Raw genomic sequence first — 27,619 nt, 5'->3', positions numbered from 1 at the left:
AGAAGCACAGGTAAAAAGCGTCAGACTCGCCCAACTGATTTATTCTCAGAAGAAACGAAGAAAATATATATGACACATGAAAAGATACACGAGGTCAATAGAAAGGCATAGCTAATCCAGCAACGACGAGCAAAATTCAAACTGGGACATGCGCAAGACCACTGATGTGTCACACGCCTTTCTTCTTTATCCAAAAAGCTTCCATTAATTCTCGGGCCAAAGCATCTGAGCTTTTGGCAAGAACAGAAACGCTTGAAAACCTCGCCTCACAAGAACAGGAATGACAATGTGCAGGCAAATGTGCTGCCGAATCATTTCCAAGTGACAGCTCATATATAAACCACGTGTAACCCCCTGTAGAGGTGGTTTCACTGCACTGCAGTGGAGGGGTGCTGTGCCGTGGAGACACCTTTCCAGGGAACATCTACACTGCCACGAAGCCCAAGGTTAAATGAACATATTACCCTCACATTGATTCATCATATTTTCAGTTTGAAAGCTTGTTAACCAGCTTATATGCTCTAAGTATAGTAACTTTAAAACGCAACTTATTTTACAGGTTATCATTTGCATTCTATCGAAAGTCAAATCCTGCTACAATTCAAAGTTGGTTCCACTTCCATTTGAACCAAAAAGAATGACATTTGCGCATACCTTGTTTCAATTAATAAAAAAAAATATTGTGCAGGTTAGTTGGTTCATGACAAATATTCTCATATTTCTTTATAGTATGTCATATATACTATTTGAATTCGATGCGAAATTATTTGACCAAATCACTATTCGCTTCGAATTCGCTTTGAGCCTAAAATTTACTATTTGCACGAGCCTACTAAAAACACAGGATTTTGGGTGTATGTATTCAAGTGATGGAATTTTGGAGGGTTGACTTCTAGCAATAAAAATCATGGCACAGAAAACACTCGTTACAATTCACTAAATGCGGTACTATGCCTTAGTTTTAATTTTCCAGTTGAAACATGTGCCCTAAAGTGAACAACTTATCGAGCAAATGATCTTGATTGGCCAGACAGACGTTTTATTGTACTAGCTCTAAGTAGCGTCCATCTGTTTGGCATCAAATCTGCATGGTGTAACAACTTGTACGATTTCTGTCCGATTCCAGTGAAGCCTAGAATTACGGAATTCCAGAATGCGACAGTGTCGGTCGGAGAAGAGGTGAAACTTGAATGCCGTGCACATGGAAAGCCCATACCGGACATGAAGATCCGTCGGGACGGAAACACTCACTTCCTTCTGGACCAGGTAAGCACGGACTAATTTCACTAATTCAAGCAAGAGGTGCCAGAACAAACAGCTGCCAGTTTCAATCTGCCATCAGCCTGTCGAAGAAAGGCTCTTTGCCATGAATAATTTTCCTGAAGAGTCTTTCAACACAGCCACCAAATTTGCGAGTGCGGCTCGACAACTTTGTGAGGGCCTGCAGTGTCTGAAATGTCTCTTCATTTCATTACCACACAGACCCAAATAATTTTTTCTCCATTGGCACGGTTGGCGACAGATCGGTCCTATTACAACGTGGGTGTGATGCTAGTTTGTGGGCGACTGTGGAACAGCTTCTTGCCTTGCCTGCTTGTGACGTTGCGGTCGGTCCACATGACTGATGATGACGACGGCAGCGAGCCAGCTGCCATAATGTCAGAAAACCACTGCACGCGTGGTCACTGTCGACACAAGAATGCCAAGCCCACCATTGTGGAGGTCACCTGTGGTGCGCTCGATGTCAGCCAACCTCTCTTGATCCTTCCCACTCAAAGATGGTGTGTGTCCTTTGTACGTCTATCAGTGCAGGTCTGTGTGGCCCAAGTGCTGCATGATTTCATATTTAATAACTGCCAAATTATATGTACAATTGCTTCCACACTTGGGAAGTATGATAGCAGGACAAATATGTATGTTTGCAGCAGAACCTCCATCGTGCGACTTTCATGAAACTGTCAGCCTTGCAATCTGACCAGCAAAAATGATGTCCGTATGCACTATTTCATGCAGTGAAACCACCAGGAGCCTTAATGTCAGCTCTAAGTGAATGCTCTGAAGGACTTGGAAACGAAAACTGCCAAACAAAGGTGGCAAGAAGGGTAGATGCCGGCCACGTTTGATTGGCGGGATCGAGGAACTTCATTGTGTACACTTTAGCATGCTGAAAGGCTGTTCTTACCAGCACACTTTTAAAAGAAATCGGCCATTTCTAGATAAGCCAGTAAATATTTGATGTGAGATCATCTAAAATTGTTTCTGTCAATGTTGTTTAGCATAGCCATAAATGCCATCCTCGTACAACGACCCATGTTAAACTGGGGATTGATTGACAAATCCACGAGAAGTTGTGTGCTCATTGTTTGTTAATTATCAGCTTAAGTGTTAGCAAATGTTCTGATTTTCAGAGCACCGGTAATAAACACCTTGAAGCAGAGCCATCGGCAAGCTAGCAAAGGCCTTTTGAACAATGCTGCTGATGATGATGAAAGTGTTCAATTTGAACATAAAAGTGAACACATTGGGAGGTGTGGGCAAGCAAGTGCACCTTGAATGGTACTGATGATAGGGATGATAAAAGCGTTGCCCATGACTATGAATGCGCTGATGATGGCGGTAATGAACGGTGAGGATGAACATGTTGAAGCAGAGCCTTCCATATTGCTAGCGAACACGCACAAAGGACGACATAGAAAGAGACGGGACAACCGTAGACTTCAACTGTTGGAAGCATACAATCAATACCAACTAGCCCAGCTTAATGCATTAAAGGGGTACTGATGCCTTTTTTCGAAGGCGAGTTTACTCTGCCATACAAATCTCCGGGATGCAGAGACTGCTCCAAGCAAGTGTGAAGCTCAGCAAATGCTGATAAGATATTTTAAGTTGATATTGAAGTCAATTTTTCCATGGCGCACCTACTGACATCGACACTAGCTTGACGTCAGGCTACAGTACAAATTCTGGTGACTTCACGCAGCAGTCTAGCTAGTTGTGGTGACGTTAGGTACCGAAACTCCCAAGATGGCCGCTTGTGCGTCATCAAAACTTCCAAGATGGCCGCTTGTGCGTCATCAAAGCTTCCAAAATGGCCGCTTGTGCGTCACCAGCGGAGCCTCAATGTGGAGCGGCCGTGGAAACGTCACTATATATTGTGCGAGCAGTTGACGAGAAGCTCATACCATGTTGTGACGTCAAGGTACAGTAGGAAACGAAACTAGCTTTTAAAAACATACTGTAATTACTTTTTCAGGGCGCACTCGTGCTTAGCACTTCCTTTTCTAGGCTCTTGAGAGCTTGACCTTTCATTTGACGCAAAAAAACGACAACTGAAAATATTCGTGTCAGTACCCCTTTAACGAGTGAAGCAGAGCTGTTAAGGCCCCATGAAGAATTATGACAATGAAGGCATTGTTTATGATAATTATTAATGCGTTAAAACAGAGCCAAGCAAAGCTTCCATGTAGGATGAAGAAGGATGATGGTGTAACTGGGGTTCCCGGCGACCACATGCCGTATTTATTTGCTTAATGGATGCACTCGCATAATAAATGCACCCCCAACTTTAGTCGCGAAAATATGGATCTTTGTTTCACCCGCGTAATGAACACACCCCCTACTTTCATCCTCTGCAGTCCCACGAACCGACGCGCTGCACCTCCTCGCCCGTAGATTTTTCCTCTTTTTATTATGCCGACCCCCCTCGGTTCGCTTCCCCCTTCCCCTCTGCCCTATGCTGCGCGCCATTCTTTGTTTTTATTATATCTTATTTATTATATCTTATTATATCTTATTTATTATATATTATTTATTATATCTGTACGCCACAGCAAGATTCACAAATGGTGCGAGTGTAGAGACATGGCGACAAGCACACAGTGAGCGGAGGTCATGAAACTACCCACGCCAGCCAACGGTCGCTTTCTGCAAATGCGAAACATTAAGGAGCCGACGGCAACTGCAGCAGGAGCGTGCCATCTACAACCGAAGCAGCAGAGTTTCCGAGGCCAGGCGGGAGAGCCAGTCAAAACTACGCTAGATAGTGACGCGTGTTCTAGTGTTGTAGCCATTGTAGCTTTACTTTTTTTGTTCCCGCAGCCATTCGCACTCCGTTGCGAGTTCGTTTTTAGTCTGTCTTGCGTTTTGCCATGGACAATGGGCCGGAATGTGAGCTACATGACCGATTTCAAGCTACAGGCTGTGGAGTGTGCTCTTGAGCACAGCAATCGTGCTGGCGGTAGGCATTTCGGAATTGACAAAGTCCGTGTGCGTTACTGGCGGAAGTAGCACGACAAGCTGCACGCTACGAATAGGGAGCGGCGTGCCTTGAGGGGACCGAAGATTGGAAAGTTCCCTGCTCTGGAAGAAGAGGTCTTAGAATATGTCCGGGAACTGCGAAAGGAAGGATGTGTCGTTTCGCAGGAAATGATCAGGATGCACGTGCGAGCCACAGCCAGGAAGCATGGCCTTGCGACCAACGCTTTCAAAGCGAGTAATGAGTGGACGACAAGCTTCATGCGGCGGAACGGACTGTGCTTGAAAAGGCGCACATCACTTTGTCAGCGACTGCCTCGTTGTTGCGAAGAAAGGGTAGTGGACTCTCACAAGTTTGTGATACGCGTGCAGCGGGGCCGAGAATTTCTTCTCTCGCAAATCTGGAACACGGACCAGATGCCCATCAACATCGACATGCCGATGAGCAGGACGGTCCATGAGAGAGGAGCACGCAGCGTGCTCGTTAAAACGACAGGCACCGAGAAGCAGCGTTTCACGGTAATGCTGGCTATCACGGCAGACGGCAGGAAGTTGGCACCGTACGTTATCTTCGAAAGGAAAACGGTGCCGAAGGTCATCTTCCCAGCCGACATACACGTTCGAGCCCAAGAGTAAGGATTGATGTCGGCCGATCTAATGGCTGACTGAGTCCGGACAGTTTGGGGATGGCGCCCTGCTTTTCCCATCTCTCCTCGTGCTCGACAGTTTTCGCAGCCACCTGGGAGAGAACGTATGCCTGATGCCAACCGGCAAGATTAAAAGGCCGTCCGTCGAGCTGATGTGCTCCTGTATCTTGGACGCATGGTGCTCGTTGCCAGCCGATTTGATCGCAAAGAGTTTTAAGAATACTGGAATTGCAAATGCGCTGGACGGCAGCGAGGACGACCAGTTGTGGGAGCAAGATTACAAAGTCGCGAGCGACCTCGACGACCCGGGTCTAGCGATTCTGATGAAGAGTGAAGAGCAATAAAAAGGGTGTTTCCGAATAGTGCATGCGTGTGTTTACTGCGAAAGGTAAGCTACCTAAGTTTTTTTTTTACTGCATTTTTTGCTCATCCTGAGAAAGTTTTCGTAAAATTTAGCCCACATAATAAGCACACCTTTGCTTTGGTATTTCCGAAGACAAAGTGCATTCATTACGCGAGTATACCGTATTTACCCGCATAATTTGCGCCCTCGCATAATTTGCGCACCCCTAATATTTAGCCAGCTTTGCTAAAAAAAAATATTTACTCGCATATTTTGCGCTCCCCGCCCCGCTCGAGCCAGCTCGCCGGCGCGCGCGCACTGGGAAACTTTGGACGGCCGCGCCCCGCGGCCCTCACCGAGCAGGCGAGCGCAGTCATACACAAGACAGGCTGCGAGTGCGAAGTCCCTTCTTCCGATTACTTCGTTCTATTCTCCGGAAACCACCGAGACCGTACCAACCTCTTCACCGGTTGTCGGAACTATTCGAGCGCTCTCCCGCCGTGAGAATGCATGCACGCGACACGGCACGGACTACTTTCTGCATCGGAGGCGTGCGAGGGCCAGTCGCGCCAACATTTTCCCGCGCTGACCCTCCTCCTCTGCGTCCGCGCTGCGACGCAGCCTTCGTTGATCTCGGAAGTTTAGGTTTCGCGATCAGCCAGTTGCGTTTTCACTGTTCTCTTGCGCTGGGCTACAATAACTATTCGGCAAAATTCAAGCTAAGGAAACGGGAACCGTGCCGCAGACGAGTTCGCTTTTTAATACAAGACCGGGAAGGAGACCGTTCCGAGGACCGAAGCATGGAAAGTTTCCTACCGTTGAAAAATACCTTTTCAAATATGTGCGAGAGCTTAGGCCCACCGGTATCGCTGTGCTGTGGCACCTCGTCACTCCCAGCATTGTCGCGAAGAGCTTCAAGAAGACGCCTCAACGCACTCGACGGAACCAAGGACGACGCGCTTTGGGAAAGCGGCGACAGCGGCCGCGGCGATGATTCTCAGTCGGACTTCTCAACCAGTGATTCTGACTAGACCGTGCATGACCGAATCTGGCTGGTTAATGTACGTGCTAATTCTGTTAAAAACCGTTCGTTTGCGCAATAATTTATTTTCTTCTTTAATGTATTATATCGCGCGTGTTAGGACTATATATTGTGCGTTATTTCAGATGTGCTCGCGAAATCTCCGCGTAATTTGCGCACCCCCTTTTCGGAGCTCCAAATTCGCGAAAAAAAGTGCGCAAATTATGCGAGTAAATACGGTATATGGCATGTGGACATGTCACTGATGCCGTTAATCGGGTTGGCAATCGCCGGGCGGATTCTAAGGGCTGGCGTCTCGGCCATCCGAAAACGCACCACGAAAGCGCGGACAATTTAGAAGTGGTCCTTTTAATGTGCCAGCGAACGCCGGTTGTGGTCCAAAGACAGAGTCAGAGCCGAGAGTCGATAACAAAAACGAAATATATTCTCAGTTAAGGCAGTACAATTATTACAAACACATGCACACTCGTCTGGTACCAGTTACAACTTCACAATATAACTCACATGGTGTTAACGCAACGGGAACTAAATAAACAGATCATGCGCTACAAATGCAATCTCATGCATTACAACTATTCAAGAACAGTTAAAGTCCTGAATATTCAACGGCGTATCCATTCCACAATTCTTGGATGGTAATTGAACGCTTCTCTTCTAGGAAACACTCACGCCGACTACAGCGGTGATCGCGTAGTTCTCTCCGTCGACGTAACTTGTCATGGCTCACATGGCGTCGTCATCAGATTCTTCCCGATCGACGATCGACTGACTGCACACCATCATAAACACGTCTTCTTTGGCTGACGGAGCCACACTCAGCTTAGCTTCATCATCTGCAGGCCGACTGACTGATCGTCGTCGCACGCTTTTACCTCCTCTCCCGAGGGTTCTAGAAGCGTTGGGAGCGTTCTCCGGCGTTTAGCACAGCCAAAGCTAGGGAAAGGGCGAGAGCTTTCTCGTAGGTTCGAGTCGCGGCGGCGTCGCTTGGCGATGCGTCACCCCCTCCCTCTAGAAACATCTAGGCTTTGCTGGGCATTTGATCTGAGACTGCTAGTGGGCGAGAAGGATGCGGCGCGTCGGCGCCTTTTGATGCTTGTTTTTTCGTCGTTTGCGCTTATTGGGCGAGCAGCTCGCGCCGTTCTATCTCGCTGCTGTTTGAAAGCGGCCGTGCACGTGCTTTAAGAACGCGCTCGTTTGTGACAGGACACTTGTTTTCTTCTAGAAATAAAGCTAAATTGCCGTCCAGCGTGCCGAGGAAGCCGCTTTGAGACAAGGTCTCGGAACCGCGTCCGCGGTGGGTGCCCAGGCCCACTAAAAAGACGCTGGACTCAAATCTCATTGATTTGACAATAAAGTTTCCGTTCCTTCTCTGGTTTTTGGGATTGCCTCTTGCGACTGTATTGTTATTGCATACTGTATGCCAAAAAAACTTGAAGGGTGAACTTGTCGTCTTGTTGGTTGATCATATCGTAGGGGAAACAACGCGAGGACCAGGACAAAAAAAAGGCACACTTACAACCACACGTAGCGCTGTGCGGTTGTAAGTGTGCCTTTTTTGTCCTGGTCCTCCGTGGTGTCTACCGACAGGGAAAACCGGGAATTCTCAGGGATTTTGGGTAGTCCGGAAATACTCAGGGAAAACTCAGGGAAATTGTGCTCCCATCAGGGAAAATCCACAGTAATTTAATGGAAAGGCAACGAAAGTCGCGGCAGCGCTGGCTCTATATTTTGTGAACGCATTTTTCAAATCGAACGGCCGCTGCGGCTGCGGGGAAAGGGTGCACATTGAAGCTCCATCGCCTTCGGAGTAGTGGAGTGGGAGATAATCCGGCTGATGCGTGGCATGCGGGAACCATGAACCATGACACATCGTATCGCTCAATGTTGTCAGGGTGTTCTGTGACTACGTAGTGTAGTTTGCTGTGCGTTAGCGCCCGGTGTGGTGTTTTTGTTATCGCCACGTGTGAAGTAACAAGCATGATTAGTTGTAGAAGCGGTAGCAGTAGATGTAACGAGCTTCAGTTATCTTGCAAGCGATCGCGATCGTTCAGGAAGCGGATGTCGTTGACAAGGCTGGTATCTTGCAAGCCATCCCGATCGGCAAGAAAAAAGACGACGACGCTTGTTGGCGGTTATCGGAGAGCTCACTAGCTCTGATCCCAAGTTTCAAAGATGCTATTTAGGACTCTGTGAAGAATAGAATAAATTTCCAGGCGAGAGCGAGCGTAACTAATAACAGGCCCATTCAAAGCAAGTGAATGCTTTTTTCTTTTCTTTTTTCCGGTGAGGGCACCGCTGAAACAAGTTTTAGGCAGTCGACCAATATTTTTTGGGGGCTGCAGCTCGCACTTACCAGCTACATCGCGTGGATGTCTTGCAACAAAGCCGAATTACAAAACTTTTCAGAGCTCGGGCATAGCGGCGACCGAAATTCGCGACACCGACACGGGTTGCACTTCCTCGATTCGGCGCGCAATGTCGGAAAACAGTATTGTGTCCACCATAATCGGATGTGCCGTAGTTCAGGCTGTTGCTGTGCTTTTATGCGATCTTAGCCCGCAGCTATTTTCTTAGTTTTTTTTTTTGCGATAGCATTAATATAGACACTTCAGGCGAATTTTTTGCCTTCACCATTATGTTCCTTATCAAGTCCAAATCACGATTACATCACCCCACGCGTTGTATGCTCCGTGTGCGAGTGAAAGTGGTGAGCGCTGCCGACGAACGGGGCTTAAGCAGAGATGAAACGAGCCGACCTTCTCCTTTGCGCGATGGGCACATGGAGATAGGAGCCGAAGGATTGGGGAGGGGGGAGGGGGGGCTGCGTGAGTCCGACAGGAAGTGCGTACTTCGTCCCAGCGGGTGTGGTTGAGTGTGCCGCGGTATCTTTAGAGGGGATCAGCAGATGGCTCATACCTTTGTAGGTGTTGTGCTCTAATTGCAAAACTTCCGTTGAAGCCATAGCAGCGGCGGATTCAGAGGGAGGTGGTAGCGGCGATTCCCCCCCCCCCCCCCCCCAAAGCCAGCCCCCACCCTCTCCCTTCAATGCCTGTCGTCCACCTCCTTTGTCAGGCTGCCTGTTGAGTTTGCCCCCTTTGTCAGGTTGCTTTGCCTACCACTGCCCAAAAGGGGTAAAGAGAATCTTGTCCCTGCTCTCTATCTCTCTCCTCATCGCTACCCCCCCCCCCCCCTGCGCCAGTGTGTGTGTCTTCTTTGTCCTTGTCTTTTCGTGCCCACATCCAAGAGCCCCCTGCACGATCGGATGATGGACCCCCCCCCCCCCCACCGTCCAGTGTAGACACCTGGACCCGCCCCTGAGCCATAGATAGGTCACTTCTCTTACTGCAGTGGCTGCGTTTCCTGAAGGAGTGAGCTGCTAGCCTATACTCGTATAAAACTCCTATTTGTTGCTATCGGATTCATTATATCGCTCTCTCGTTGAAACTGTCTCTTTTTTTCTAACGGGCGACAGTTTTCGATGTTGTGCGTTCGTGGAGAGCAAATGGTTCGGCTGGTCAACCTGATAGCAAAGGCGTCGCACTGTTCTGGACAACGCGCGAGGATTTGACAACAAGCTGCAGCAGCAGAATAAGCGCAATTCCACTGTCTGTTAAACCTGCATTTGTTTCGTCTCTACATGTGACACTCTGGCAAGGCATCTAATTATGATTGCTGCACCTCAGGCTCAACAAAATTGATTTTTTTTCACGCGAAAAAAAAGTTTTTCATGTTGCCGTTTTAGTCTAGCATTCTTGTGGCATTTTCAGTTTAAAATTAATCCTTCGGTAACTATGCCTTGCGTGAAAGTTCAAATTTGAGTTTAACAAAGTTTGTATATAACGAAGTAAATTGCCGCTTTTACCAACTTCGCTATATTGAGGTTTAACTGTTCTCTGTGCTATTCCAATGGGATTAAGTCATCATTATTTTTTAACGTGTGTACTAGAGAGTGGTATCATCGAGCGACATGGTGTCTACTCATCGTACATAAAACAAAGTTGTTTCACTCAGGGAATTTTAGCGAAAGCACTCAGGGAAAACCTGGAAAACTCTGGGAATTTAGAAATGTCAACTCGGTAGACACCCTGTCCTCGCGCTGTTTCCCCTACAACAAAAAAACTTACTTACACAAGTAGATTGACCATGGGATAAAAAGGGTTAAAGGGACACTAAAGGCAAATATTAAGTCGACGTTGATTGCTGAAATAGCATTCCAGAAAGCTTGTAGTGCTTGTCTCGTGCCAAGGAAATGCTTATTTTGAAAGCAAATCATAGTGTTTGCCTTGCCTAACGTTGCCTGCCTTTACTGCCCGGATGTCGTTTCTGCTCTGAAGGGCACATTACAAGCCTTGTGCAAGTTGCGGTTGATCTCATAATCCTCTGCACGAAAGTGCAGCGAGCACACACACAGATTTCTTGGTTGTTAAGTATGAGGCCAAGTGGAAAAAGCAAACTTTTTTCAAGATGTGATTTTTTGGTTTTTGGTCATATTAAATGCACGATTTATCACCCATCAGTTTGCTGCATAAAGTTGCTGTCTGCGCAGTTTCTTTCAAAAGATACAAGCAAAAATGTTAGACCACCCATCATCTACGAAACTGAAAGTGCCAGTTTTGTGTGCATCAGAAAATTAGCTTGATATGTAGTACTTTGTTGGTTATTTAAGAATCATATCAAGTGCGAACATGTAGTAATGCTCTAATAGCATTGTAAACCCATCATTTTTGATCACACAAGTCATAAACTTCTGACCAGGTAGACATGCAACATCGTACATCTCAAGGACACGTATTTGAGCCTGTCAATCATCAAATTTGCATTGTATGACGCTGTGTGTCATTTCAATAATGGCAACAGAAGCACATTTGATATTTTGAAGGAAGTTGGCACCAAGCCTGGCATCTACACTGCAAAAACTTGCCTCACAAATGATCAGCACCACATCGCGAAAGCATCCCATCGTGGCACTCATGCTGCAAAGCAAGCTGGAAAAAAAAGGCGAGTTTCCTCTCAAGCAAAGGCACACAAGAGTAAGGTCCAGGATGGAACTAGCTACAAATATCGAAGACTTTAGGGCTCTTGGTCACCTTGTGTAAGTGCGGCACATGATTCAAGTCTTTTAGGGGCGAAGCTCCTTATGCCGTGGGTCTGTCCATCCTCCGTTTGTAGCGTTGTAGTAGCCACCTCTAGCTCGTGAGAAGCGTGCATTCTGGTATGCAGTAGAAGAAGACGACGTTGACGAGTGAGACTCTCGTGCGTGTTCGCCTGTGTGGCATTCTTTCCGCATCGAACTATTTACACGAATCAAGTCATGCACCCGGCCATAACTAGAACGGGACGGAAAACGCTATCAGAACTTGGCATCGAAGCCCCCATTCAGAGGAGGGGGAAACAACGTATCCCGCATGAATGGAGGCAGGACTTCATAATCAAACCACTACCACGCAACATGCGTCCACAGTTCCACGAACATCGACGTCTGGCACGGGCCAAGGCTCACGACAAATACTCAGACACTGAGGGCACCTTCTTTGTCGATGCAGCTGGACCAGTGAACGGCAAGTACACGGCAAGTGTCGTTCATCAAGGAAAACAGATAGATTGTATATCAGCCCAGGACACAGACGCAACTAGCATGGAAGAAGCAGGAATTGCCCTCGCCCTACGAAACCCCGGATCCACCTTCGTTCTGACAGGCTCACAAGCAGCCTACCGAAATTTCTGCGAAGGCCACATTGGCCCCATTGTACACCGAATCCTCACACAGCTATCGTCCCCACGCTCAGAAGGAGAATGGAAACAGCTAATATGGGTACCCGGCCACTGCGGACTTAGAGGCAATGAGCTCGCCCACGCCTCGGCCCGAGAATTACTCTTCCGGACCTCCGACCCTGGCATATCGCACCCACTCTCGGCTATGCGTATGGACCCGCTTCTCACATACACAGAAATTCTACAACACCAAAGACTCGAAAGACGGAAACTTCTGCCTCCGGGGCCGAACCTCAGTAAGGAATCGCAGGTAGCGTGGCGTCGCCTGCAGACACTGTCGTACCCAAATCCATACGTACTAAGATAAATCCCGACGCACACAAACCACAGTGCAGGTTCTGCGACAATAAAACAGCCACCCTGTACCACATGGTATAAGAATGTCCGCACAATCCACCCATGCAACCCAAGACACAACTAAACATAAGAGGGTGGGAAGCAGCTCTGTCCAGCTCGGATCCGAAGTCCCAAGAGGCCCTTGTGAAATGTGCGAGGACAGCGGCCCGCGCCATTGGGATCTCAGACTAAGGATCCCACTCACCGATCTTCTCAAGAACATGAAATAAACGTTTTATTCTCTCTCTCTTCTTTACTGCGTGCGTTCTGGTATGCAGTAGAAGAAGAAGACGACGACGTTGACGAGTGACACTCGTGCGTGTTCGCCTGTGTGGCGTTCTTTCTTCTTTACTACGTCTCGTGTTTTCAACGACACCCGAAGACAGCATTTCAGAAGTAATGCACCATGAGGCTCCCTCTTGGCACGCTTTCTCTTTAGCTCGGAGTCGCCAGATGGAAGACAAGGCTGCGCAATGGAGGGCACGGAAGGCGGCGGCAGCGCGCGCTCGCAGACAGAATCCTGAGGTGAGAGCCCGCGAGGCCGAAGCTGCACGTCGACGCCGCGAAGCAGATTCCGCCGTTAGAGCCCGCGAAGCCGAAGCTGCTCGACAAGCTGCACGGCTGCGGCGAGAAGACCCCGCCGTTCGAGCCCGCGAAGCCGAAGCTGCTCGACAAGCTGCACGGCTGTGGCGAGAAGACCCCGCCGTTCGAGCCCGCGAGGCCGAAGCTGCTCGACAAGCTGCACGGCTGCGGCGAGAAGACCCCGCCGTTCGAGTCCGCGAAGCCGAAGCTGCTCGACAAGCTGCACGGCTGTGGCGAGAAGACCCCGCCGTTCGAGCCCGCGAGGCCGAAGCTGCTCGACAAGCTGCACGGCTGCGGCGAGAAGACCCCGCCGTTCGAGCCCGCGAAGCCGAAGCTGCTCGACAAGCTGCACGGCTGTGGCGAGAAGACCCCGCCGTTCGAGCCCGCGAGGCCGAAGCTGCTCGACAAGCTGCACGGCTGCGGCGAGAAGACCCCGCCGTTCGAGCCCGCGAGGCCGAAGCTGCTCGACAAGCTGCACGGCTGCGGCGAGAAGACCCCGCCGTTCGAGCCCGCGAAGCCGAAGCTGCTCGACAAGCTGCACGGCTGTGGCGAGAAGACCCCGCCGTTCGAGTCCGCGAGGCCGAAGCTGCTCGACAAGCTGCACGGCTGTGGCGAGAAGACCCCGCCGTTCGAGTCCGCGAGGCCGAAGCTGCTCGACAAGCTGCACGGCTGTGGCGAGAAGACCCCGCCGTTCGAGCCCGCGAGGCCGAAGCTGCTCGACAAGCTGCACGGCTGCGGCGAGAAGACCCCGCCGTTCGAGCCCGCGAAGCCGAAGCTGCTCGACAAGCTGCACGGCTGTGGCGAGAAGACCCCGCCGTTCGAGCCCGCGAGGCCGAAGCTGCTCGACAAGCTGCACGGCTGCGGCGAGAAGACCCCGCCGTTCGAGTCCGCGAGGCCGAAGCTGCTCGACAACTGCATGGCTGCGGCGAAAGACCCCGCCGTTCGAGCCCGCGAAGCCGCAGCTGCTCGACAAGCTGCACGGCTGCGGCGAGAAGACCCCGCCGTTCGATGCCGCGAGGCCGAAGCTGCTCGACAAGCTGCACGGCTGCGGCGAGAAGACCCCGCCGTTCGAGCCCGCGAGGCCGAAGCTGCTCGACAAGCTGCACGGCTGCGGCGAGAAGACCCCGCCGTTCGATGCCGCGAGGCCGAAGCTGCTCGACAAGCTGCACGGCTGCGGCGAGAAGACCCCGCCGTTCGAGCCCGCGAGGCCGAAGCTGCTCGACAAGCTGCACGGCTGCGGCGAGAAGACCCCGCCGTTCGAGCCCGCGAGGCCGAAGCTGCTCGACAAGCTGCACGGCTGCGGCGAGAAGACCCCGCCGTTCGATGCCGCGAGGCCGAAGCTGCTCGACAAGCTGCACGGCTGCGGCGAGAAGACCCCGCCGTTCGATGCCGCGAGGCCGAAGCTGCTCGACAAGTTGCACGGCTGCGGCGAGAAGACCCTGCCGTTCGAGCCCGCGAGGCCGAAGCTGCTCGACAAGCTGCACGGCTGCGGCGAGAAGACCCCGCCGTTCGATGCTGCGAGGCTGAAGCTGCTCGACAAGCTGCACGGCTGCAGCGAGAAGACCCCGCCGTTCGAGCCCGCGAGGCCGAAGCTGCTCGACAAGCTGCACGGCTGCGGCGAGAAGACCCCGCCGTTCGAGTCCGCGAGGCCGCAGCTGCACGGCTGCGGCGTGAATCGGATCTTCAAAATGTGAAGGACCGTGAAGTGGCGAGAAAGTGCGCGTACCGGTAGGCAGAGCCAGAGGCTGTGCGAGCACGTGAAGTGGCTGCAAAATGCATCAGGCGGGCTCTGCCCGAAGGCGCCGACACGCGCTTCCAGCGGGACTTCCTTGATAACAGTTTCGGCCATAGTTGCGGTGTGTGCAACAGATTGTGGTTCTCAAACAATCTAGTCACAATATCTTCCATCAAGAAGGACCACGCTCGCGCCAGTGCCATCGCCGTGCTGCAGTGTGAGTTCACTTCGCCCCACTCATCATCATTCACCACGTGGATATGCTGTAATTTTTTTTTATTTTCTCAGAACTTACATTTTTGTTATTTTTCCGCACGCGAACATTCATAACGTTTTTGCTAATAAAGATTTTTCATTAAAACTTGGCACAATTCCTTATCATATTAGTGGGTGTGCAATGAACCTCAACGAGCGAAATCCTGCCACAAGATTTAATATGGCTGCCTGTTATACGAAGGTGTCCCTAGTGTTAGTGCATAATTTTTTGCTTATTCAGTGATGTGATAGCTGCGCCAATTGCGCCAAGACGTGAAACCTGCTACATCCTGCTACATCTCAGCCGTTCTGCGCCAAAACTGCACCAAACATGTTTAACTGAAGGCCTAAACGCACTAGCGAAAAAACGCACATGGCGTGCCGTGGCCGGCAGAACGTGAGCCCTCAAAGCTTCTTCATGGCAGGATTTTCGTGCCGCTAGGGGAATGGGTCCTTGCGCAATTTTTCGCGCCGCGCCGCGCGGTGCTTTCTGAGGAGACCAATCAGAGCGGCTTCCTTGCCCCTTTCGTGATGTACACACTCAGTTAACAGGGGACCCGGCCGGATGCTGATTGATGGGGAGCATGGGGAGGCTCGTTTAGCGCTGGTTTGGCTTGCTCAGGTTTTTGGGCGCCGAGATGATTCTCCGCAGACAGTTGTAAATTGGCGTGACCCCCCAAAAATGCACCTTAGAGGGAGCGGCTCGCCACGAGCCGGTCGGCCGTACTGCAGCAGAGTTTTGCCGGTGGCGGCGCGTAGCTCGCAGGTTTTCGCTAGTGCGTTCAGGCCTTTACTCTGCAAACGAAACTAATCTCTCGAAGTCTAAACTGTAGGGGTGTGCAAATATTTGAACATCCGAATATTTTTCTAATAGTGTTTGGTATTCGATTCGATTCGCACTGGAATTTCACTATTCAAAGTATTCGAACTTCCGGAAGACAAATACAGTCAACCTCTGATTTTTCGGACTCCCTAAGGACCGCGAAATCATCCGAAAAATTGGAAATCCAAAAAAAAGAATTCATGCTTTCTTATCCCGTTCAAGCGGTCAAATTGCCACAGCCATGTCCGGAATAGCCTCAATGCGTCCCAGTACACATATCAGGCATTTAGGTGCGCGCCCAGGCTCTTAATTGTGAATAACTTTGGTACCTTCCACGGACCCCGCCTAACTACGTGCCAACCGTCAATTGCAAATTTGCGTCGCGTGATGAGCGCCACTGATACGAGCAAAGCGCGGAATAGATTGTGACAGCGTCAGCTTAGTCGTCGATGTGCTGCACATCGCCGACTAAGCTGACGCTGTCACTGCCGAGGCGCTCACTTTTGTCGAGGCGCTCACGCACGCATTTGTCATGAAAGTGTTCGTGATGCCCACTCCGTTCCTGACTGCATACGGTCACGGTGATGGCGACCTGCTAACGTTCGCGAACGCAACGCGTCTGTTTGCCGCACCTATAGCGGTCTCGCACACAGAGGCAGCATAAATGGCGGCGCGGCGCATTTGGGTTATACGCATACCACTGTGCTAGCCCACATGCACTACTGAGCAGTTAGGTGAAGATGCTTATCAGATGAATAATGCTTATCAGAAGGGTTGACAGCGATGAAGCCGCACTGACGCGTTTGCCGCCATCACGCCTCCGTGCATTTCCGGTGTATATCCGTAAAGACATCGCCGCACCGACTGCACTGTGGCCCCTTCAAATTTTCGATATGCTTCACCCCAGCACACTCTGGCATTGCGGCAAAGCTGCCTTTTGGACTCTGCTACGGCCTCAAACGGATCAACTCGCGAAAGCGCTGGTTCGAACCTACGAGATGATTGACACTGCAGAGGTGGAGGCTTTAATTCCGTTTGGGAGCTGAAATTTGGGCAGAAAGTCCGAAAAATGGGACGCCGAAGATTTTCATCGGCCAAAATTTCAGACGTTCTTATGCATTGATGTATATGGGGCAGATTAGGAACTCCGGACTTGAAGGGAGTGTGCGCCCTTGTCCGCCACATCATTTGGGCCTCCACAGAAGTTGAAGGAGGAGGAGAGGTTGAGGCAACAGCATCTTTACCTTGCACATGTAAAATGTTGTCGACACCACTTAGGTCGCACCAAGTCATGTAAATACAGTAGATTCCCATTAAGACGAACTCGAAGGGACCGCGGTCATCTGTTCGTCTTATCAGGAGTTCGGCTTATCAGAAGTGCCCCCAAAAAGAGAGATGCTAACATGCCAAGTGCATCCAAATATGTTACTTGAAAACATTGAATGGAATAGACTTACAATGGAAGCAAATGACAAGAAAAAGCATTTATTTGGCTCATCTAGATAAAATCTATGCCTTCAAGCAGAGTATTTACACGAATCGTACGAGCACCTGATTTCGCGGGTTCAAAAATAAAAAATTTCGTGAAGATACTGCTACCACATTTTAATGATAAAACTGTACCACGCTCCTATGTTGACGATTACAAAAAAGAGAGAGAGAGAAGCACAGTTTTCCTTCAATAATGTAAATTTATTGTCCTGGCAGTTCCTTTTCTTCCGTGAACCTGTTTTGCTGGCTCTAAGATCACTTCTGGATACGCCTTGGTCGCATGCTGTTGCCTTGACAGAGTCATGATACGCTCAGTTGCTTAAGAAAGTCTGCAAGGTTTTCTTCGAGGTCCGGATATTTTTCCTGTTTTCGGCCCGTAGTAACTTTTCCTGATTGGCGTGCAGCTGAAGATATCCCATTGCACTACTCACGGTCACAAGCCTTGCGCACACGAAAAAAGACACGACGCAGCTATATTCAATGTACAAAATAGCCTTCCCTTGTCGTGCACTTCCATAATCAAAATGGCTCATCACATTTTGCACTTCACTGGGAAAAGATACAACGCGCACACGAACCAACGCGAACTGACCACAAAATGTGCTCGGCCGCCATTGTGTGATGTATTTTTTTCCTTCCCTCCCCTTGCGTTTGCCCCTCTGACCACAGCGGAGGGGCCCCAAGCTCTTGTGTTCTGTTGTTCCCCTAGGTATCTAGGTATTGTTGCTTGTACTCCAGCTGGAAAACAGAAGACCGAAGGGGGAATACAAAAGGATGCAATGGGGGTCCCAGTTGTAAATCCCCCTACTCTTTTTGTTGCTTTCTTTGCTCATAAAGCCCGCACCTCCCCCACCCACAGGCTGGGGGTGAGGGTGATACCTGAGTTCTTTGTTCCGGGAAGGGCTTTTTTTTGCTTTTTTGCCTTTTCTCGGTCGCCTCAACGCCCCACCAAGACTGCTGTGTTCGTTTCGCAGAATCGCCAGGGTTGTCGACCACCGCGAAAGTTTGTCTTAACAGAAGAGTACAGTTGGGCGGTTTGTCTTAAGCGAATTTTTTTTGCATTGAGTCTATGGGAAACCAAACAAACGGTCCTCTGTTGTTCGGCATAAGCGAGAATTTGTCTTAATCGAGTTCGTCTTAACGGGAGTTCACTGTAAATACAATTCGGCCTCTGCATGGCCTCTTAATAGGACAACTAGGGAACACCACCCCTCCAGCGCTCCACCAACCTAGCCAAAAGAAATGCTTTCATGTTGCTATCTCTTAAGAATACGCTTAGGAATCCTCTGCAACTTTTCTTTCGTAATGTCACTTCGAAGTATTCGAAAAATATTCTATTTTTTTCTCATTCAAACTTTAATATTCGAATTCGCTTCGCACCCAAAATTTTGCTATTCGCACAGCTGTACTAAACTCTTTACCACACGCCCTGCAATCATGAGCGGCATCAATCACGAGCGGTGTCAGTAACCCGAAGAGCCAAGCAGCGGAACTTCCAGTCGCTGTCACTGGAGGGGAGTCACATGGCTTGATCTCAAGCTCCACGTATGACGTCATTGGTAGAGCGGCACGTTGCTGTCGACTGTGGTTCTGAGGGTAGTGATGCTGGCAAAGAACAGTGAGGCGACACAGTGTATGCTACTGGCGCTCCAGTGACACGGCCAACCACTGACCCTGACGAAATACCGATGCTTACTGGCCAGGCCACGGGACTCTTCCGCATGCGAGCGTGACCGGAACTTCCGCTCCTCAGCTCTTAATACGGAACGTGCGCCTCGCACACACCATGTGCAGATCACTGAAAATGTGCGCCATTCTGAAGCGCCAGTCCTACCACCCGATGCCAGCTGAAGGTAGAAACCACACACAAAGAAAAAATGTTGATGAACGCTGAGCTCCTGATCAGCAGTGGCATCGAAACCAAGAATTTTGGTGATGTTCAAAGTGGGCAGGCCTTGGTTGGTGAAGGAAAAACAAGGCTCTCTGCGGCCCTTGACAAGATGTCACGTAAGAAGACAGCAAACTAGGCAGTACTTTGCAATTGAAAAGTGAACAGGGTTGCTAGTTGTCTTGAAATAAAACTTCCTGATTGATTTGTTTGGTTTTCAATAATAACTGCTCTCCTACATTGTTTCAGCAGCCATGAAGTCACAGTCTAAGTTTATTTTCCATTATGTCGTACAGAAAGAAAGGACTGTGAAAAAAAGCTGTGTTTTAAAACAGCTTGACTAGTTCACAGCCCCATACAAAAAAGAAAGCAGAAAAATAAATATAAAGTAAAAAGTCGGAGTGGTAGCAGCACCGCGATAAACATGGCGATATGCACCTCACGGGCAGTGCGCCACAACAGGGCGCACACATTGTAGTTATGATTTGTGGGGGTGCTGTCGGCCCTGTGGAGTTGTCTGCGCCTAGTGGCGCACGCGCGCCTCGCGGATAGGCCGTCGGCGGCAGTGGCGCTGGGCTCGCGAGCATTGGGGTTCGCGCGTGAGCGACGGCCGCGCCACCGGAGAGAAGCGAGCGAGCCCGCCGCGGCCGCCGGGCGGGAAAAAGGAAGGCTCTTGGGATTTGGCGGCTGGCGTGGACGGGCGGCTTCCCGCGGTGGGGTCCCGCTGGGGGACGATACCGCGGCTCGTTTCCCTCGGGGCCCCTCGTAGTGGTGAGTCGTGCGTCCTCGCGACGCCGCATTCGCGGTTATTGCTTGTCTTATGTTATGGTGTATTTCATGTCTTACGTTGTTGAGTGTGTGTTATGTTATCCAAGTATTCATTGTCCGCGTGTAATTGTTTTAGGGAGTGACTAGGTTGTAATAAGATTCGGCCGGCGAGCTCGCCGAATGTAAAAACAGTGTGTAATAAACTTGAATGTGTTCGTTGAACCGACCGCGTCTGCTGTCTTCCGTGTGCTCTGAGAGCCGGCGATAAAGATCCCACAGATTTTAATACCTATATGAAACGCAGATTGAAAATGAAATCATTACACTGTTAGAAAACATAAACATGATAACGCGATTGTCATCCAGGAACAAAATATAAGGCACATAATACACTGCATAAAAAAGACATTATATAGAGTACAACATTATACACTATGTAGACTACAACCCCAGAAGTACCTACATGCAATTGAAAAAAAGCAAATCTCCATGTAAGAGTTTTGTTTTGGGACTGAGAGAAAAGATATGCAACTGAATGTGCTATTGATTTAAAGATCAAGTATTATATCTTTGCAAATAATTCATGGACGTCGTGGTATGAGCAGTTGAATAAGTCAGAACCTTTCAGGTCACAATGATTCAGAAGAGCTGGAAGAGTGTAAGATAAGTGCTGTTTGCCGGAGTTTAATCGTGTTATATCAACCTCCCACTTGCAGCACCGATTCGGTTGCATACCGTATTAAATAATGCGGAAGTTTTAAAATGAGGTGTTGCACAATTGTCCCCATACACCCATTATTGGACAACTTTTTATTTCAAAGGAGTTCCTCCTTATTTGGCTGTATTGCTTCACACAGTCAATTTTTCCACTCGGTAGTGAACCTTTTAGCTGCTTTAAAGGCCGTTTTCTCTGCTCCAAAACGTGTTTCTGGCTGCTCCAAAGCCCTTTTTTCTGCTCCAAAAATGTGCTCCAAAACAGCTTCAGTCAATCACATCACTGGGTTATTTAATCACTATAATTTTAGTATTCATCTTATCTCATTTGTTTTGGTTCATTGCACTGGCCAAGGGCTCCTTTTATGTCTCTGCAAAAAATGAGGTTTTTGTATTGAGTGGAATTTGAGTTAGTACTGTTGGCGAAAGGCCAACTTTTATGAAATACGAAAAATTAACGAAAAGTCTGGCTTGCTTTATAGTGCTCACACGCTCATATAAAGGTGTGGTTTACAATGTAGACTTATAATATCTAGTGATTATTGCTTTTAAAAAACTTTTCTGACACTTGGCCTCTGTCACAGAGGCACGGCGCTCAGCCACTTCGGCATGGGGGTTTATTTGCAGCACCCATTGGAAAGTCACGCCGGTTTCTTTGCTGCAGCTGCTGTTGCTCAAGTGGTGCACACCATTCAGGCACCCGGCAACGTAACAGGGACGCGGCATTTTGTTGAACCTTCCATTAGAGTAACTAACAACTTTGTGTGCGTTCAAAGCACATGCTACAGTACGCGATAACGAACCTATCCCTTAGACGTAGCCGCGCGAGTGGAGAGGAGCCCGGCGAAAACGGAAGTTTTAAACCACCTGTGCCGGTCTCCTTGGTAACGCCAAGTTTTCTTTTTCCATTAATGAAACAGAAATGCACAAGCAGCATTTCATTAGATCTTGTAATGTACGGAATGTTATTTTTTTTATTATAAGTAGTTTGAGTACTAGTGATTAATTGTACTTGGGACTCTAGACGTCATCAGGCTGATCCCAAAGTGTCCCACTGGTGGCGCATATGGTCTCCTACATTTACCTTAATTTCTCGATTAGTAGAGCACTGCTGTTGATAATACTGACGTTTTAGGCGTTCTCAAACATTCACCTTTCACTCAGACATAAATTATTTCCCTTTAGTGTCCCTTTAAACACAACGAATATTTCAGGCACAAAGGACCAGTTAAATATTAAACCCTTTTGTCCACAAAACTAACCACAAAACAGCATCCAACGATTCTCTTCTTGAAGCACAAAAGCATTTACATTACTATACATCATAGGCCTAGGTTGTACTGAAAGCACGGACGTCATCAGAATAGTTTCTTTGATAGTAAAAAAAAAAATTCGGCAGATGCCATGTACCGTGGGAGTCGATGTTATGCGAAGCATGCGGCGGGTAGGCGACTGTGGCGTAACTATATTTTTACTTAGCGACATGTTAGAAAATGAGGCTAAAGATTTGTATAAATTGTATGCGAGCGCGCGCGCGCGCACACACACACACACACACACACACACACGTGTGTGTGTTGAATAGCCGCATATGTGTTATATAACCAGTTGTTTACGGTTGGGTAATGCTGCCAATGGCAACGTGGGTACTACCAACACCAGAAGCGCTAAGCTGATTTGTAGTGCTTATACGGGTCCCGAGAACGCACGCACGTTTCACGAACCCGTGTGCATGTGTGCAAGAAGTTCTTGACAGTTCCTGAACAAGGGCATCATCACCGTGATCAGTGAGCACCAGCAGCTCGTCATGACTTGTGATAGGATCCGGTCGTGATCGTGCTGACGAGGGGTCCATGTGTAGTGCAAGTATATGGTATAGTAGAGCTGTTGGAATTCGTGGATGCCTTGGTCATTTCGTCAACAAATTGTCTGTCGATAGAGCCAGCGACATGTCCGAACCTGAAGCCACCCTTCGCGTTGGTGAGGCATAGGCCGTCAAGGCTGGTAGGCCTGGATAGTGCTACGTAGACCAACATCAGTGGATGGTGTTTGTCGTATTCGTAGAATACCTGAGTGTATGTGGCCTACGTAGCCTAGTCTGCAAAGCGGCTGTCAATCAATCTGGCATCTGCCTCGGTCAGCATCAGGCCATCGCCCAGCCTCGTAAGAAATGAAGAGGACACTGCGTCGTTCTGGTGGACGAAGTGCACCTTACGGTGCGGTGATGAGGATATCATATGTAACTTTCATTAATGTATTCCTCCGGGGTCGAGCAATGCTTCAATATAGCTTGCTGAATCATAGAAATAGAAACATAATATTTATCAGACTGCTATAAAAGCGGAGCCAACACTGGAACTACACACGTTAACCTGATATGACACCTGTATCGTAGGAGTACACATCGTAGGAGTAGCATGTAGTGTTTTTTGCTTTCTTGCAAAATTAGATAGCCAGCACCACAACCACAATTGACGTTGCACCGATATTACGCCTGTGTAGGCTGTTTTTCCAAACCAGTTTATAGACCTGGCGTGGCTCAGTGGTAGAATACCTGATTGCCACGCAGAATGCTTGGGTTCGATTCCAGCTGGGATCCTAATTTTCATTCTTTCCATTCGTTGAGTCAACGCTGTCGATGTTGGTTTTCCTTAACGCTCTAGCATTTAAGTTACCAATGTCTGTTCTCGCCGTTCCTGGGTAGATATAAACTGTCAATCACCTGTGGCGCATGCCCGTACACCGCGGCCCGTGGTAAACGGGTATGTGCCACACGTGTCTAGTGGAAAGGGTTTGACGACGTACGCGACAGGATTTTAACGTTATTCATGTCATGACCCAGCAATCATATTCATCAAATCCTCTTACCCTCCCATGCAAATTTTGGTCTGCACCAAGTGAAGGAGGCAGTCATGAGAGCACCCAGACGTAGGCGGCTAGATAGATAGATAGATAGATAGATATGTAGATAGAAACGCTCAAAGTGCCAGAGGTTTGCTAAGAAATGCTTCGCATTTAAAAATGCACAGAATAATTACGCAGCTTGCACTTCCATACAATGACTGAAACATTGGAGAAAGCCTCGCTTAATTAGAAATATGAACTGTATTGTGGGCAAATCTGACGGGACTGAAGAAACGGAGGGTTGGGCACAATCAAACGAAGAACAGTAAGTTAATTTCATCTTCTGGAACTTTAATAGTAAACATACATTCATGGGTGCGTATGTGTATATATATATATATATATATATATAATATGCATTTTTATACACATGATACAACTGCTTCATATTAGAGACATAAATATTTTCCTTCGAAAATGTGGGACTGGTAACTGCTCCCAAAGGCTGATGTGCTGCGCCACAGTGGCTGTGAGAGCTGAAACTTGTAACTGAGCTTTGCGCTGTTGCATTATCTGCACCGTCGTCAAACCAAATCACAAATTGGGGGCACCTTACCGGGGTCCCGTTGTATGAAGTATTTTTGTGACGAGCAACATCGCAGCATGGACGCTTGCCTCGCTGTGCAAATGTTTGTTCCTTGTCCAGCACTGTTACAGAAGTGGTATGGGGATCAAGAGTCGCTGTGCAGGGGTGGTGAACAGGCAAATTGTTTTCCTCTTCTTTTTCAGCATTTCAAGTTTCAGGAGACCCAAAACGACCAGCAGGAGACGGTGTTGACAATGACCGCGATGAGCGCGACACGAGAGATGGACGGCCTCTACTACTGCTCAGCAGAGAACAAGGCGGACAAGGTGGAGCGGGTCGGTCATCTCACCGTGCAATGTACGTGCGCTCTTAATCAGTCGTTCACTCACGTAATGATCACACCCTGAACATCCACGACATCCTCAGGTTCCCTCAAGTGAAAGCATGGCCTCTGAGATCTGTATTTTCAGTTCAGATAAATGGTACCTGTGACATACTTCAAAAATAGGCCCACACAGCAAAAGGTAAGGCCTTTGAGATTAGAATAACAGAGAGCTGAGCTCTTTGCGTCAGGTTGTGCAAACACGGACGCAGATAAGTTGGCATTTGTGGTCAAGACACCACCAAAGTAGACCATTAACTGCAAAGGCGTACAGTGGCAGAAGAGGAAGTGGAGCACTCGCACTGCATTTCAGACTGCATTGCTAGTATCAAGGGATCTAATATGCAACTTAACAGTGCTGATCTTATCCAGCCGTTGGGTAATTATGGTGTCCAGAAGAAACTCGGGCCAGTAAGTTCAGGTAAGGAAGGGTATCTTGTAATTATGCCAGGCAGTGTGTTTCAGAAAAAGCGTTAACAGCCATAAAAAAGAATTTTAAGGTGGTAAAACTTAAACAGTCAGTAGTTAAACAACGCACTGTCGAGCTTTTGTTAAAACATAATCTTGAACGGATAGCTTGTAATAGAAGGCTCAATTGCTCACTTTAGGAGTGTGTTTTTTAGACAAAACACGTAAGACCGAGACTCCTTTTCAAGGAATTCTTTCAGAGAAAGGCACCTGGAAATTTGCTTTACTTATACCCCATCTCACCATCACTGTTCAGCACTGCCAAGGCTATGGTGTGTAAGCAAGCCACACGCTTGCGCTGCAAAACATAGTTCTGGATACAGTAGACTCTCGATAATTCAAACTTTCGGTTAATTCAAACAAATCTTAAATTTTTGGTTGGCCCACTATGTTGGCCCACTATGACCCACTATCTCTCTCATGCCAAACGTTTCTTAAAGTCACTTTCTCTGCAGTATGCCATGCGAGAAAGTGTCCTAAGAATTAGAAGGGGCTGGCAACTGTCGTGGGACGCAACACATTTCGTCCCTTAATTACACACCCGTGCGTGCCTTGTGTAATAACAAGTACCAGTATTATCGCTGATGTCTAAAAATTTTACTGGCATTCATGCAGAGCAGTCTATGATGTTTAGAATAACAGAGAGCTGAGCTAGTTGGTAAGTATTCATTCTAAAAAGACAGCGCGAGCAAACACGGAATCAAGAAAGAAGTCGGGACACCACGTACGCCTTTTTTTTTTTTTTTTTGACGGTTGGCTCACGCATGCGCTACCACTTTTCTCGATATGCCATGCTTCAATCATCAGGCGCGTTTCTTCATTTCTATGCCGGTACAACACTCCACATTCATCGAATTTCGGCGTGCACTTACAATCTCAACAATGTAAAGATAGCTTAGAAGGTGAGCCTCCTGTTAGCGATCTCTTATGTTCCAACAATCTCTGGTTGATGCATCGGCCCGTCTGTCCTACGTAGAAGCGGCCGCAGCTGAAAGGAATCTTATACACCACACTCGTACGGCAATCAGTGAATTTGTTGGTGTGTTTTACGAAACAAATATCGGTCCGCTTCTTGTCTTTTACTCGCTCATTCTTCCTCTGCACAGCGGCACAAACCTTACCTAGCTTATTGGCAGCCGTGAAAACAACATTAACGCCGTATCTACTTCCTACTTTCTTTAGCCTGCGAGATACGCGATGAATGTACGGTATACTTACGACACGTTTCTTCCTATCGCTTTCTGCAACCATGCTCGGACTTAACACAATAGACTTCTTTAAACGTTCAGCGACCGTGGCCACTGCATCACGAGGATACCCTACAACTAAAAGACGCGTAACCTGTGCGTTAAAGCTATCACTCATTTTGTGCTCACACGACTTGGTGAGGGCTGACTTAAGGCAAGACATGGCGACGCCATTTTTTACAACCTTCGAGTTCTTCGACGAAAAATTTAAGAGCGGTTTCAAAGATCTAGGAGAATACTGCCAGCACACGTGGTTCTTCTGGAACGTTAAGGAAATGTCTAGAAATTGTATTCCATTATTCTGAGGCACCTCTTTAGTAAAGCTCAGCCCTCCTCCATTTAATTCAGATTTTTCGCTCACGGAAGTTACCACCTTTTCAAAGTCCTCACCACTACAAAAAATCAAGTAATCGTCCACATAACGAAAAACCTTAGTAACCGAATTACCTAAGGCGCCTTCCAAAAGATTGTCAATCTTGCTAAGGTATAAATCACTAAGAACCGGAGCAACCTTAGAACCAATACATATCCCTGATTTCTGCACATAAACGTGCTTTTGTGGTGTCCTGACTTCTTTCTTGTGTCCGTGTTTGCACGCCCTGTCTTTTTAGAATCTATGATGTTGCTGCGGCACTGAGAAACAATAAACATTGCAGTGTTAGTTGGTGTGTTGCCCTTAGTTGTATTTATCATGAGAACTTCCGATAATTCAAACTTCTGATAATCCAAATAAAATCTCGAGGTCCCCGCAAATTGGAATTATCGAGAGTCTACTTACCATTGGCAGGGTTGAGATGTTTGTGCTTGTTAGGCACGTCATCCATGCATGATACGTTTATTCTTCTTCCCATTGATGCCGTGTGCCTTTAATTATGGTGTCAGTAACCACCGGTAACTGTGGTTACAAATCAACACGGCAGCACCTATGCATAAGCGACCGCCCGTTTCAATCCGAACTTGTGCTTGCTATTCGTTCACTACGCTGGCAGCGACAAATAAATGATGAAATGAGCCCTCACTTTGTGCCATCTCACGCTGAGCACAAAGCATCAGGTACATTTTGTCGTTATTTGCGAGATCAGCTGTTTGATCAGCCGTCTGTTCGCATTACTCGCTCTATGCGTGCGAGCAGACGCCAGGGAGACACTGAGCAGACGACGCGATGCGAATGAGTACATGTAGAGGGGCTAATCACCCTTCCTGTTGGCTAAAGAGCCCTGTAGTCTTCATAATGCTGAAGAGAACTTCTGAGATGGAGTATAGTTACTATTTTTTCATACCCTTTTCTTATGCGTAATTCTCGGGCGCTATAGTCGGGTACAACTTTAGAAAAAAGGAGAGGCCCCGCCCATATGACCGAAGCGCGGCAGCCGATTGCCTCCGCGGCAAAGAAATAGTCCCGCTTCTTCTCCTTGAGCGGAGGCACCGGCCGTCCGGCTCGT

The 27,619-nt window shown here is 48.4% G+C and overlaps 1 protein-coding gene across 4 annotated transcripts in view; it reads left to right on the top strand.

Annotated features, from left to right (window-relative positions):
- LOC119394558 (fasciclin-2) overlaps positions 1–27,619 on the top strand; it is a 365,260-nt gene that overhangs the window by 128,921 nt on the left and 208,720 nt on the right. For all 4 annotated transcript variants that reach the window (XR_007416144.1, XM_037661883.2, XM_037661881.2 and 1 more), the window contains exons 8-9: positions 1,127–1,266; positions 24,284–24,437. Coding sequence is in view for 3 of the 4 variants with exons in the window: in XM_037661883.2 (XP_037517811.1) it covers positions 1,127–1,266; positions 24,284–24,437 (294 nt within the window). In the remaining variant the exon portion in view is untranslated. The remainder of the gene's footprint in view (positions 1–1,126; positions 1,267–24,283; positions 24,438–27,619) is intronic.

The sequence above is a fragment of the Rhipicephalus sanguineus genome, chromosome 5, assembly GCF_013339695.2.
Source record: "Rhipicephalus sanguineus isolate Rsan-2018 chromosome 5, BIME_Rsan_1.4, whole genome shotgun sequence".
NCBI classification, from domain to species: Eukaryota; Metazoa; Arthropoda; class Arachnida; order Ixodida; family Ixodidae; genus Rhipicephalus; species Rhipicephalus sanguineus.
Note: the sequence above shows the minus strand (reverse complement) of the source record. Positions and strands in the feature narration are given on the sequence as shown.